The sequence below is a fragment of the Lissotriton helveticus genome, chromosome 10 (assembly GCF_964261635.1).
Source record: "Lissotriton helveticus chromosome 10, aLisHel1.1, whole genome shotgun sequence".
NCBI classification, from domain to species: domain Eukaryota; kingdom Metazoa; phylum Chordata; class Amphibia; order Caudata; family Salamandridae; genus Lissotriton; species Lissotriton helveticus.
In genome coordinates, this window is record NC_136071.1 from 225,102,117 (window position 1) to 225,117,147 (window position 15,031).

Here is a 15,031-nt window from a genome sequence, read left to right on the forward strand (position 1 = left end):
CAATAGAAATCTGACACCAATGTATAAAAATAGAGTGTATTTTGATCTTAGTGTAGACACCTAAATGAACAATATAGCATGCATATAACCAAAGTTTTCGATTTTAGAAGAAAACACAAATTACAGCTATTCAATACTACAGAACTTTTGCATTGCGGTCAATGGTAAAAAGTGGAATGACAATTGGTCACTTGCAGGTCGAGTTGCGTGTAACCCACTGGGGGATAAAGGTGATGCGGGTCCCAGCACCAGGCCATGACAGTCAGTTTAATTTTACCTGACCCATAGAGCCTTGGTGCACAGTTGTCCTGGTTTATCCTTGGTGCTGAACGGGAGCCACAGGGGTGCTGCGACAGTTCTGGGAGGAAAAAAGATAAAAAAAATATTAACAGAAGAACCACTTGCATGGTCATTGAAGGTGTTGCGAATTTCCCTCTTGAAGCAGTGTGGAGTGCAGGTGTCAGTTGGCAGACAGCAACTAACAAACCTTGGCAGAGGTATTCTCAGCAGGGAACTTCTTCGATGTCTGGGGGAACACAGTAGTGGCCTGTAACTTATTTGAAGGCAGATCTACATTTCTCACAATGCACTGGACCCTCACCTTTTAGGCGATCCCTTGGATGGCCCAATGGCCAGCGATTCTTTAAATCAGAGTGTTAATTTACCTGCATTTTAAGGGAGTCTGAGGTTGGCTCTGGCTCTCACAGGCATCCCTCCGTCTGGGGGAACGAACCTTTAGCCTAGGACAAGTCTTGTTCAATCAGTTCCAGGAGTGTTGCCACAGGTGTTGAGTATCCCTCTTTTCTTTTGTGCATGTCCTGTTGTCGCAGACGCAGGTCTCTTCTGTGTCCTCTTTGATGCAAGTTGGATCAGAACTAACATTCTGGTGTCAGGATGTCCCTTAAATACTAGATTTAGGGGAGATGGGGGTTTGGGAGCAAATAGCCAATGGGCTGCCAGTCCCTGTAGCTAATCTGCCCCCACATTGGGGGTGTAAGTCTCTTTTTTTTACGCAGAACCCACTATTTCTACCACTTTTAAAAATGGCAGAAGTCTTCGTTATGTGTATAGACCAGGCAGCTCCCTCTAGATGTGTGGCTAGTCTTCTGGGGGTGTACCTCTTTTGCATATCTAATTTCCTGCATGTCCGGTAGCAAATATGCCTGGAGCAGGGGGAGGACTGTTTACTCCTTTGGGAGGCAGCACTGATGCATATCAGAGGTGGTGCAGCCTTTGATGCCTTGATGTGTAACTTCACTAGCCTTCATGGGAGTGAGGAGGTGTGACCTCTTTCCTGCCCAGGCATTTGTTCCTGACTTCTGGGAGTGATCATGCTGCCTGGCAAGAGGCCTGAAGCCTGCCTTGGCGACAGCAAGTGTGGCTGCCAGCCAAAGCGCAGAGAAACTGGGTCAACCAGGTGGGCAACCTCTAAGGTAGCCACCTAGATGCTTGCCACCTCGCCCACGAGATGGAATTCATGTCAGGGGTGATAAGGCATTTTTAACGCCAAACTCGACATATTTAGGTGGTACAAGAACGAAGCTAGCGACCCCGGGTTTGCCCGGGTGCCAGCCCAAATACTTATAGTGTACTTTAATGTTAAAGGCCACTATAATGACGTATAAGCTTGCACTTACATTTTCATACCTTTAATACACTGCGCCCTGCTTCCTGGGATCAGGAGGCCTTCCTTAGGGGTGACTGACAAATATAAAAAGCAGTGCACTGACTTTGTCACACATGGTGGGGGCAAAGTCGAATGGAGCAGTTTGCACTGTACCTGCAGGCTGCAATGGCAGATCTTCTGTCAGTAGTTTATGTGGGTCACTCAGGGTGGCACAAAAAGTGCTGCAAGCCCTGGGACCCCATTACCAACCAAGCCCCAGGTACCACTTGTACCATATACTAGGGACTTATAAGGCGGGTAAAGACCTTGTCAATTGGGTATGCCAACTTACAGTTAGCAGTTTTAGGGAGAGAGCACTGGCACTAGAACCTGTTTAACAGACTTCAGTGCACTTCCAGAGTCAAAAACCAGCATCTAGTAATCCAAATGTTGGCAAAAAGTGGGAGGCATCTGCAAAAAAGCCCTGTTTTCTCATAGATAGATATATGATAGAAAGATAGATAGATAGATAGATAGATAGATAGATAGATAGAAAGATAGATAGATAGATAGATAGATAGATAGATAGATAGATAGATAGATAGATAGATAGATAGATAGATAGATAGATAGATAGATAGATAGATAGATAGATAGATAGATCGATAGAAGACCCCAGTGTACCTCTAAGATACATGACTACTGCCCCGATTACTCAGAGGTATATTTTAATATTAATACATCTTGCATGGATATTTGTCAAATTTCTGCACACTATATCAGCATCTTGGGTACTGCAAATATTTCTTTAATTTAAAAGAGGGGGTTCCATCAGAGCACTTTTGCATATTGAGTAAACCTATTTTTCATACAGGTGCCTTTATCTATTGGCCACTATGTCACAAAGTGAATTTATGAAGTGAATTCAGAAATGTTTAAAGACGGATAGATGTACATACATTCAAGTGGGACGTTTTGGCTATAAAACCCTCAGTCTAAAGGATAATGTGTTTATTTGATTGAGATTTTTGCCAGTATCATTTATAAAGCAAAAACAATCCAAGACATAATTAGTCATAAATGTTTCGACCTTTTGAGGGGAAGTTAGGGGGTCTTCATCGGGAAAATGACAAAAGACAATTGTGAGTAGCAACCCTCTTAGTCGAATTGAGGAGGAATCAAATTAGTGTAAAACATCATCAAGAAGTAGACCTGTAGTGGAGGAGGAGTGCCACCAATGATTGTGGCACAATGACATTCTCAAACGATTGAAAATTATGTTCTGCAAGGTACCATCAAATGAATGCTACCAGAAAAAAACTGATTCTGAAAAATATTCCTCATCTTGAAGTGCAAAGTAAGCAAGCTAAATCACTTGGCCAGCTTCACTAATTGGATATTCATTCAATTTCTAAAGTTTTTTTTTCATGATTTAAAACATGTTTTACACTGTTCTTAATTTGGAACATTTGGGCTATTTGCACTCCCAGAATTCTTATCCTGACTTCTTACTTATTAGGTGACATTACACACTCTCTCCCTACTGCATTATGTCACTAAACTGAGAAGTTGCCACATAATACTTGCATGGATCAATTTCCCTTTGCGACATTGATGGGCTCTTGGTATTTTCTGATTACCAGACTAGATTATGTAGACGAGATTCAGAAACACAGAAGCAAACTAAAAAAAATGAAATCGCTTGATAATGACTATTTTAACATAGAAACACAAGATGTGACCTTTAATATTGAGACAAATGTGAGCAATATTTAGAACAGACAAGGATTTTTATAATGTTGCATAGTTTTCACATTGTGCTATTCGTAAATTCAGGCTTGACATTTACACTGCTTGTTTACATCTAAATAAGCTTTTGTGGTTTGCCTTCAATAGCAGTGTTTAATGATTTGTGTAAACCACATTAACTATTTTCACATTACATTAAATTGAGGACATTGGAGCACCTATGTGCAAGATACCTGCACTCAGTCATATAAGGGTGTAGTGTTAGTAATTGTGAGTGACTAGAATATGGCTCTGAGGCCCAGTTAGCAAGTGGCCAGTAAATTCTAATGGGCCTGGAAATGAGTGTTGCAATAGGAATTTATGTATTTCACAGTAAAATTACGTTCTCTGAAAACAGTCAAAATCTCTGTGGGAAATTCGAAGGGAAGAATGCGGAAAGGGGCCTGGAACACACCTATTTCCACATTATTCCTACAAAAACTTTTAATTCCTATCATTTATCTACCCCCAGAATTACCGGGCCCCTCATAAATGTTAACTCTGGAACGGGGAAATAAGAGGGATTTTTCGAGTCAACTTTTAATCTAGATGTGAGTAGGGTAAAGTGACTCCTATTGTGAGCAACTAAGCATTCCATTTTGTTTATTAAGTATTGATGTTTTAGAGTTTTAAAAATCCACTTTATTTGCTTGTCTGAGTTCATATAACTATGCCCACCAGTCTTCCTTAGCATGCATTCTTCCCTTCTTCTTCCCTCATAGGGGGATTCACACTCCTGAATTTCAAAGACAATCGTGCATTACCAAAATTGCACATTTGGGCATCATAGTTTAATGTCAAGGCCCATGGGGAGATAAAAGCCACTATGGAAGATATTTAGGGCCATATGTATCAAGGCCAAATGGGTTAGCAAACGCCGAAATTCTGCGAATTTCGGCATTTGCGAACTCATTTTCGCAAAATGGTATGTATGAAAGAATTTGGGTGCAAAATAAGGAATCGCAAACTTTGCCTTTCCTTATTTTGCGATTGCATTTAAGGAATCGCAAATTTTGCGAATCCTTAAATGCAATGTATTAAGCAAAAAAAATTCCAAAATGCCCTTAAGGAATCGCAAATTACCACCAAATCGCAAATTGAGAATACATTCCCATTCCTTCCTATGGGCCAGGAGGCCCATAGAAATGAATGGGAAAGTATTCCTTAATTGCGAATTCGCAATTTGCGAATTCGCAATTAAGAAATATCAAGAAATCGCTAAAATATTGCGATTTTCTTGATACACACCAATTAGCGATTCTGAAATAGCGATTTCTTAAAAATCGCTATTACAGAATCGCTAATTGGTATCTTGATACATGTTAGACGGGGACCTGGAGGGTCGGCCGAGCACAAGGGGAGAGGCCTCCGGTGAGGGCCGTCTCCAGCGAGCGTACAGACAAGTAACTTCCCCCCCACAGATGGACACCACACGAAGATCAGCTTAACACCTTTTATAGGCAATTCTTTGAGTAAGGTGGTACGATACAAGGAGATCAGGACACGATGATCCTCTCAATTCTAGTCTCTATTAGGGGAAGGGGGTAGCGCGACAGTCTTGGTACCTACAGGTACTGAGGTGAAACGGTGGTAGCTCACAATCCTCGAGCTCGGCGTTCGGACGGGTCAGACCGCGGCAGCGCCAGCAGGTCCCGAAGAGGTCGTAGGTGGCAACGGGCCGCGGCAGCGCCAGCAGGTCCCGAAGAGGTCGTAGGTGGCAACGGGCCGCGGCAGCGCCAGCAGGTCCCAACGAGGATGACGGTTACAACGGGCCGCGGCAGGTCCAACGAGGATGAACGGTGCAGAAGGCCGCGGCAGCGCCAGCAGGCAGGACAATAGTTCACAAGGCAGGGCTGCGGCAGCGCCAGCAGTCCGTCAAGGATGAGTTCTTCTCGGTGTCTCTCGACTCCAGGATACAACTGCCTTCCTGCTCTGGGGCTGCCTCAGTTATAGGTCTGGCGCCCTTTGATGTCCGGACCCTCGCACTGGGAGGTCGGGAGGTCCGGGATGAGGGAGTCCAGACACCCAGCAGGGGGGTGGAGCCAGCACCCGGGGAGGCTGGGGGCGATCGGCACCTGGCGGGGGAGAGCCATCGACACTTCTTTCTCCCATTAACCTGCCAAGTGGTCCGTTCACCTCCTGGATGGATGGTGGTGCCGGGATGTCGGGGCCCGGCCAGGCCCAGGGTTGGGGTCGAGCCGAGGCCACGCGGCCGCGTGGTGCAGTGTCCAAGATGGCGGCTGGGCCGGGCAATGGGGTTGACGGGGGCCTGGGCCCGTGGCACAGAGATATCCGGGAGCAGGCGTCCCGGAGGGGGACGGGTTGCGGGTTGTTTCTGCGGGTAGCACCCGGAGAGCCGATGTCTGGGCCCTGTCATGCGGGGAGGGAGCGAGCCCTTCGTGGGGCCTGTCCAACATGCGTCCCCCCCAGCTGAAGGCGGGGAGAGTCACCCATCCTCTTGGGGACTCTCCTCGTCGAGGCAGAAAAAGCGGGACAGGCCGTCCGCGTTGGCGTGGTCTTGGCCAGGGCGATGCTCCACAGTGAAGTCCATCCCCTGCAGGGAGATGGACCATCGCAATAGTTTGGGGTTCTCTCCCCGCATTTGCATTAGCCATTGCAGGGGCCGATGATCTGTTTGTACCCGGAAGTGGCTTCCGAAGAGGTAAGGCCGGAGCTTCTTGAGGGCCCATACTACTGCGAAGGCCTCTCGCTCAATGGTGCTCCAGCGCTGTTCTCGGGGCAGGAGGCGTCTGCTGAGGAAGGCCACTGGTTGGTCGACTCCCTCGGGGTTCAGTTGGGAGAGGACGGCCCCGATGCCATGGTCTGAGGCATCCGTCTGGACGATGAACTCACGGCTGTAGTCGGGGGCCTGGAGCACAGGAGCGGTGCACATGGCGGCTTTCAGCCTCTCGAAGGCCGCTTCACAGTCGGGAGTCCAGTTGACGGTTTTTGGGTTGGTCTTGGATGTGAGTTCCGTGAGGGGCCGAACAATGCTGCCATAGTCCTTCACGAACCGCCGATAGTATCCGGTGAGCCCCAAGAAGGCTCGGACCTCGGTTTGAGTTACGGGGGGCCGCCAGGACTGGATGGCAGCGATCTTGAGCTGGAGGGGGGCCACCAGACCGCTCCCCACTTGGTGTCCGAGGTAGGTCACGGACCCCTGGCCTATTTGGCACTTGCTGGCCTTGATTGTGAGGCCGGCCTGTTGGAGGGCCTGCAGGACCCCTCGGAGGTGGCGGAGGTGGTCTGACCAGTGGCGGCTATACACCGCGATGTCGTCCAGGTAGGCGGCGCTGAACTCCTCGAGGCCCGCCAATACCTGGTTCACAAGTCGTTGAAACGTGGCTGGAGCGTTTTTCATGCCGAAGGGCATCACTCTGAAATGGTAGTGTCCATCCGGGGTGGAGAAAGCGGATCGTTCTTGTGCCCTGGGGGTGAGGCCGATCTGCCAGTAGCCCGCCGTCAGGTCGAAGATGCTTAGGTAGCGGGCCGCCCCCATGCGGTCAACTAACTCGTCGGCTCGGGGGATGGGGTGAGCGTCGGTTCGGGTGACAGCGTTCAGACCCCGATAGTCGACGCAGAACCGGAGCTCGGGTGTGGTGCCCGGGGCCGCAGCTTTGGGGACCAGTACAACCGGGCTGGCCCAGGGGCTGTCCGAGGGTTCGATGACTCCGAGGGCGAGCAACTTGGAGACTTCTTCTTGGATGCAGGTGCGTACCCGATCTGGTACTCGGTACGGCCGGTGTCGGATAGGAGGACTGTCGCCGGTGTCCACGTCGTGCAGGCACCAGGGGGTGACCCCGGGTGTGAGGGAGAATAGGCGTGCAAATTGCAGCAGGAGGGCCCGACAGTCTTGGCGCTGCTCCGGGGTCAGGGCCTCGGAGAGTTGGACCCCGTCCACTGAACCATCTTTTTCCCCGGTCCCCAGCAGGTCAGGGAGGGGCTCGGAGTCCTCTTCAGCTCCACTGTCTGTGGCCATCAGCAGGCTGAGCTCCGAGCGCACGAAGTGGGGTTTGAGTCTGTTGGCGTGGAGGACCCGGAGGGGGTTCCGGGGGGATTCCATGTCGATGAGGTAGGTGACGGGGCTCTTACGCTCGATCACCTTGAAGGGCCCCGTCCACTTGTCCTGTAAGGCACAGGGTTCGATGGGGGACATCACCCACACCGGCTGGCCAGGCTCGAATTCGATGGAGGAGGCATGTTGATCGTACCACTTCTTCATGTCCTCCTGACTGGCCTCAAGATTGGCTTTGGCGAGCTCTCTGAATCGCCGGGTCTGATTACGGAGGGTCAGGAGGTACTTGTAGACGTCTGGAGGGGTCTTCAGGGGGGCCATTTCCCACTCCTCCTTAACTAGGCTGAGAGGCCCGCGAACAGGGTGTCCGTACAGGAGTTCGAAGGGGCTGAAGCCGAGGGACTTCTGGGGGACTTCTCGGTAGGCGAAGAGGAGGCACGGTAGTAGCACGTCCCACTGGCGGCGTAGGGGTTCTTCCAGCCCCATGATCATCCCCTTGAGAGTGCGGTTGAATCGCTCGACCAGTCCGTTTCCTTGCGGGTGATAGGGGGTTGTGAATCGGTAGGTGACTCCGCACTGTTGCCATAGGGATTTCATATATTTTGAAATAAAGTTCGTGCCCCTGTCACTGACGACCTCCCTGGGGAAGCCCACTCGAGAGAAGATCCCCATTAAGGCTCGCCCTACCACTGGTGCTGTTACAGTTCGAAGGGGAACCGCCTCAGGATAGCGGGTGGCGTGGTCCACCAGGACCAGGATGAAGCGATGCCCTTGTGCTGTTCGGGGGTCCAGGGGCCCCACAATGTCTATTCCCACCCTTTCGAACGGGGTGGTCACCACGGGGAATGGTTGCAGGGGGGCCTTGAGTTTGCGGCCGCTCTTCCCGCTGGCCTGGCAGGTCGGGCAGGACCGGCAGTGGTTGGAGACGTCATTTCTCATCCTAGGCCAGTAAAAGTGAGTCACCAGGCGGTTGTATGTTTTGTCTTGCCCCAAGTGTCCAGCCAGGGGGACATCATGGGCCAGGTTCAAAAGGAAGTCTCTGAAGCGGAGGGGCACCACCAGCACTCGACTGGTCCCCAGCTCCGCTACTCTTTGTTCGCTGTACAGCAGGTCATTGTCCCAATAGATCCAGTGGGCCCCTGCGGTGTCTCCTGCGCTCTGGGCGAGCGCTTGCTGTCGCAGTCCCTCGAGGGAGGGACAGGTCTTTTGCTCTTGCCGGAATTGTTCTTGGGTGGGCCCCCCTTCCTGACGCCACTGAGCCAGGTCCGGAAGGTCTTGGGGCTGAGCGGGCTCTTCTTGGGTCTGTTCCGGGGTGTCGGTAGGGATGGAGTCTCCCTCCGGAGCGATCGGGGGAGGAGGTGCTGGCCATGCGGGTTCTTCAGATCTAGGGATGGTGTCGGCGGCCATGGACCGGGTTGTTACGCACGCCCAGCCCGGGAGGCCTAACATCCCCAGGTGCTCTCTTCTTTCAACGGCTGCCCACGGGGAACTCTCGAGATCGTTCCCCAGGAGGCAGTCCACGGGGGCATCATCGCGGACAGTCACTTTTAGCATCCCGGACATTCCTCCCCATTCGAAGGGGACGCAGGCCATCCGACACAGGCTCTCCGAATTGTCGGCCGATCGGACGGGGCAAAGAACATTTGGCAGGATTTGTTCTGGGGTCACCAGGTGACAACGGACGGCCGTCACACTGGCCCCTGTGTCACGCAGGGCTTCGGCCTTACGCCCATTTATGTTCACCCACTGGCTGTACTTCCTGGTGTTGGCTGGTAGGGGAGCCCGCGGGATCAGGTCTCTCCCCCCCTAGGCAGGCCAGGGTCATGGCGGCAGGTTCCCACTCGGGCTGCTCCTGCTCGTAATCTTCAGGCTCCTCGGAGACTTGCTCTTCTCCTAGGGCGGCGGCAGCCACCTGGCGGGGCCCGGGGGTCTGGTTCTTTGGGCAGGTCGGGTCACTGGCATAGTGGCCGACTCGCTGGCATCGATGACACGTAATGTTGGCTCGGAACCCCGGGCGCATCGGGGGGTTGCCCCGGCCGGCCGGGGGCGGGGTGTAGTTCGCGGGAGCGGCCGGGACGGCGTCTCTGCCCCGGCCCGGGCCTCCTCCTCCTCCTCGGGGACGATGATGACCTTGGTTGGGTCTGTTCTGCTCATTGGGCCCACTTCGGGCCACTCGGGTGCTCTCCCATCGGTCAGCCTCGGCGGCGAGCTGCCGTGGGTCAGTCAATTTACTGTCGAGGAGGTGCTGCCTGAGCTCGACGAAGCAGTTGTTGGAGAGGTGCTCCCACACAATGAGGTTGAAGAGCTGTTCGTAGGTGGTTACGTTGCTACCCTTGATCCATCCCTCGAAAGCTCGGCTGAAATAGTTCACATATTCTATCCAGGTTGTACCCGGGATGCGGGTGCAGTTGCGGAACCTCTGGCGGTACATCTCGGACGTCAGCCCATATCGACTGAGGAGGGCGGCCTTCATGTGGTCATAGGACGTCATTTGATGGTCCGGAAGCTGCAGCAGGGCATCACGGCCTTCATTGACGAATCTCCCCCATAGACCGGCCCCCCAGTCACTTCGAGCGATCCGGTGGGCAGTCATGGCGATCTCGTAGGCCTTGAACCACTGCTGTATGTCGTCGTTCCGGACATATTCCGGGACCACATCTTTGGGGATGTGGACCTTCTGTTCGGTAGTACCTGGGGGGCGCGGTTGCTCGGGCACCCCTAGGTCTTTGTTCTGTTTGCGCATCTCTATCTCCGCTAGCTTGCACTCGTGTTCGTATGTCAGTCTTTTTTCTTCGAGTTCTCTCTGTCTCTGCTTCTCCTCTCGCTCTTCTTGGAGCCGTAAGTGTTCTAAGTTCATCTTTTGTTCTGCCAGTTTCAATTCTCCGTCTAATTTGAGCCGTGCCAGCTCTAACTCGTGAAGTCTATTTTTCTCTCGTTCTCGGATCTCTTCCCGGGAGAGGTCCGTTCTCCTTTCTTCTGTCAGGGTGGTGTTTGTTTCCGGGGCTTCGAGGTCCCGGGGTCCAGCGGTATTTGTCTCTGCCCAGGATTCTAGGGCGTGTTTGAAGTCCTCTTTCGTGCTCAGACCGGTGGTAGCAATGCCTAGTTCTATGCAAAATTGTTTTAGCTCTCGTGGTTGTACTCTTCCAGTTTTTCCATCTGGAATTTCTCTGCAGATCCGCTCTCTCTGGTCGTCATTGTGGATTAGTCGTAGGGTAAGTTACTCTCTGTACGGTACGCCTTGGTTCGGATCGCGCCGCTGGCCACCAATGTTAGACGGGGACCTGGAGGGTCAGCCGAGCACAAGGGGAGAGGCCTCCGGTGAGGGCCGTCTCCAGCGAGCGTACAGACAAGTAACTTCCCCCCCACAGATGGACACCACACGAAGATCAGCTTAACACCTTTTATAGGCAATTCTTTGAGTAAGGTGGTACGATACAAGGAGATCAGGACACGATGATCCTCTCAATTCTAGTCTCTATTAGGGGAAGGGGGTAGCGGGACAGTCTTGGTACCTACAGGTACTGAGGTGAAACGGTGGTAGCTCACAATCCTCGAGCTCGGCGTTCGGACGGGTCAGACCGCGGCAGCGCCAGCAGGTCCCGAAGAGGTCGTAGGTGGCAACGGGCCGCGGCAGCGCCAGCAGGTCCCGAAGAGGTCGTAGGTGGCAACGGGCCGCGGCAGCGCCAGCAGGTCCCAACGAGGATGACGGTTACAACGGGCCGCGGCAGCGCCAGCAGGTCCCACGAGGATGAACGGTGCAGAAGGCCGCGGCAGCGCCAGCAGGCAGGACAATAGTTCACAAGGCAGGGCTGCGGCAGCGCCAGCAGTCCGTCAAGGATGAGTTCTTCTCGGTGTCTCTCGACTCCAGGATACAACTGCCTTCCTGCTCTGGGGCTGCCTCAGTTATAGGTCTGGCGCCCTTTGATGTCCGGACCCTCGCACTGGGAGGTCGGGAGGTCCGGGATGAGGGAGTCCAGACACCCAGCAGGGGAGTGGAGCCAGCACCCGGGGAGGCTGGGGGCGATCGGCACCTGGCGGGGGAGAGCCATAGACACTTCTTTCTCCCATTAACCTGCCAAGTGGTCCGTTCACCTCCTGGATGGATGGTGGTGCCGGGATGTCGGGGCCCGGCCAGGCCCAGGGTTGGGGTCGAGCCGAGGCCACGCGGCCGCGTGGTGCAGTGTCCAAGATGGCGGCTGGGCCGGGCAATGGGGTTGACGGGGGCCTGGGCCCGTGGCACAGAGATATCCGGGAGCAGGCGTCCCGGAGGGGGGCGGGTTGCGGGTTGTTTCTGCGGGTAGCACCCGGAGAGCCGATGTCTGGGCCCTGTCATGCGGGGAGGGAGCGAGCCCTTCGTGGGGCCTGTCCAACAATACATATGGCCCTTAATGCCCAAAAAAAGGTCAGTGAGAAAGCAAGTCTAAAACTATCCACTTGGATTAAGAGTGTCATTTCACCAAAATATGTTTTTGGGGAAAATCGTTTAAAAGTATTACAATTATTTCACGATTTCCAAATATGTTGGCTAAAAGTATGTTCTGAGGAGGAGCTCATTGAGGTTTTCAATCCCTTTGTATCTGTGGTTCAGAGCATTATTTCTCAGCAGCAGAACATTTTGTATGAGCTCATAACAAAAGTGTGCTTCGCCCTCAGCAGTGCACTCAATGGTGGTTGAACTAGAAATCTCTCAGCGCACCTATACCTGAAGGAAGTGAACTGTACTCGAGCCTATAGGGCTTTTCCTGGAGTTCAACTTCGGCCCAGTTCAACAGCTGTTGAGTATTATGGTTCCACTTGACCACAGAAAGTGAACCAGGTGAACCAGGAAGGGGTCTGATTCTAATGACCATGAAATGAAGTCCAGTACATTCTTTATAGACTCGTTCAGTTGTCATTTGGATTCTGCATTATCAGAAATTCTCTTCCAATGCCACATGGCATTTTGATCATACAGTATTAGACTTTTTGCACAAATCCCTCTCCTGATGAATGTCAGGTTTTATTTTGGGGCTTCTAGAACCTTTAGCAAAATAGTGCAAACCAAACTCTACAAAATGCCAACTTTTATGATTATCTGTGCTGAAATTTATCTTGGAGGATCTGTTTGTGGTATTAGAAATGCACTGCATCTGTTGTATGAACCATCAAAACTAGTTTGGACTGAAATGAGGTTGAGTCATCGAAGACATCATTTCAGGTGAGTTAAATCACAGTTGCAAGATTGCTTCCTGGAGAAATATGTTTTACTCTTGTTAGACAATTAGAATTGATCCATATATGGGATTTACCTAGGAAACCAAGACAATGTTAACATCAGTATGGGACCTGATGCCACACTTCAATGACAAAAAAGTTAGGGGCATATTATCAATAACTAGCGATGTTTATCACTAAATTAGCTTAGCGACATTTTTTTTATCGCCGCGCATCGCCTGATTGTATCGCAGAGATAACGTGCTATTAGCAACGTTTATCTCCAAAGCGATAAAATATCCGGCGGCTGGAAATCCAGCGATATTCAGGCATTATCGCTAATAGGGACTTAGCCTGAATATCCACCTCCCATTGGATATACAGGCTAAGAACTGGTCTGAGCAGGCGTTAGTTTTCAGCGATATTCGCGCTTAGCGCACATTTTTTTGACGCTACGCCTGCGTTGATAATAGGCGATAGCGATGTTAGCGACTGCTTTCAGTCGCTAACAAGTTGGGTACGCCAACTTTGCATGTCATTAGCGATAAATATCGCTGACATGCAAAGCGGGCCCCAAACCGCTCGCTATCACCTAAAAGCTGTCGCTAACTGATGTTAGCGACAGCTTGCTAACAGGGCGATTAAATTATTGCCGCTTTGGGGGCGAAAACAGCCGCAAAATCGGCGATAATTTAATTTCGCCTGCCTTGGTAATATGCCATTAGTTTGCTAGGGCACAGTTCAAGGAGCTCCACAGCAACATTGGAGGAAGAGAAAATGAGAGCACTGCCTGTTCTATAATAATCAGATCCAGTTTCTTCTTTTCCCCTGATGTACACTTTGCTAAATAGGCTTGTTGAATCAATTAAAACAACTTAAAATGAGAAGCCTTAAGATCTCCATCATGCTTAACTCCTTGTAAACTGAAAAAATAAAGCATGGAAGTAAGCCTCCTTATATCATTTTTTGATAGTCAACTTGGTCTAAGAAAGTTTGAAGTCATTATATTAATCTATGCTCCTTCTTGTCCCCACAGCTACGGAGAACATGTGCAACATTTCAAAGTCCTCCGTGAACGAAGTGGTAAATATTTTTTGTGGGAGGAGAAGTTCAACTCTTTGAATGAGCTGGTGGATTTCTACCGGACAACAACTATCGCCAAGAAGCAGCAGATATTTCTCAGGGATGAGGCTCACAAAGCTGAGGTACTGTCAAATTTCTCAGATATGATTTGAGTATGAATGGACAGAAATGAGAGAATCCTCAGACAGATGACTGACCTGAATGAAACTACCTCAGTATGTTTGTAAGGATGAACTTCCCATCATTGCCATGAGAAATAGTATTGTAGTCTGACCTTGGTTTTTGACCATGGCTCCTTGCAGACATGGTCCAAGTGTTAGTTAAAATTATCAAAATGTAATAGCTACTGATAGACTGTGATGAATCTGGTACACAATTTTATAATATAAATGATTTAATAGCATGACTTTTGTGCGACCCATCTATTCTTCATTTACACTAAGGGCCTTATTACGACTATGGCAGTCCTCAGGACCACCGTACTTGCTGTGGCGGTCCAACCACCGCCACCACTGCTGGTCCGCCCACAGTATACTGAGTGTGGTGGTCAGACCACCACGAGACATCTGGCTCCGCCAGAATCAAGGATCCTTGCGCGTCAGCGGTCTGCAACTGGCCTCGATATGCTGACGGTACTGATGTCCGCACCACCAAGCATATTACGACCTACATATCCACCACCCTTTTCATGGTAGTGAGCCCGGTATGAATAGGGTGGCTGACATGCAGAAAAGGAAGCCAAATCTGGGCCTGGGGGTACATGCGGGGGTGCATATTTTGCCCTCCTGGAATTGCACCCCCTGTTCCTGCACAGTGTGGCATGCATGCCACACCATGCAGGAACGTGCTGCAGGTACTGTCACAGCGGCGGTCTGCTGTTAAGGCTCTCCTATGAGCCTTATACAGCTGCTGCTGTGAGACCGCTGCAGCACTGCCTGCCACCCTGGATGGCACTCATAATCCGGCAGGCAGGCACATGACAGGCTTGGCAGTCCTCCCTGCAGCACGGTGGTGGCGGGCCGACAGGAGGACCTCCAAACTTGTAATAAGTCCCTAAATGTCTTGCTGCAAAATAATAATGATCTTAGGAGTTCTTGCACACTCTCTTTAGATACATGGGGTAACAAGCTTTGCCTCATGAGACATATCTACTATTACTCTACCTTTAACAAAGACAGGAACTCTAATCACATCTTCACTTCTAAATCCATTATAATGACAGGTTCAGATGTTTTAACCCCTTCCGTGCTCCCGTCGGCCAACCTCGCGGGTGCAATGCCGTCCACTCTTTAGAACGCCCGCACCGCGGCGGAAAAAACCGCTGCGGTTAAGGCGTTAAATGACTA

The 15,031-nt window shown here is 51.1% G+C and overlaps 1 protein-coding gene across 1 annotated transcript in view; it reads left to right on the forward strand.

Annotated features, from left to right (window-relative positions):
• GRAP (GRB2 related adaptor protein) overlaps nucleotides 1-15,031 on the forward strand; it is a 426,467-nt gene that overhangs the window by 295,312 nt on the left and 116,124 nt on the right. The window contains exon 4 of the mRNA XM_078664213.1: nucleotides 13,639-13,807. Coding sequence (XP_078520339.1) covers nucleotides 13,639-13,807 — 169 coding nt within the window. The remainder of the gene's footprint in view (nucleotides 1-13,638; nucleotides 13,808-15,031) is intronic.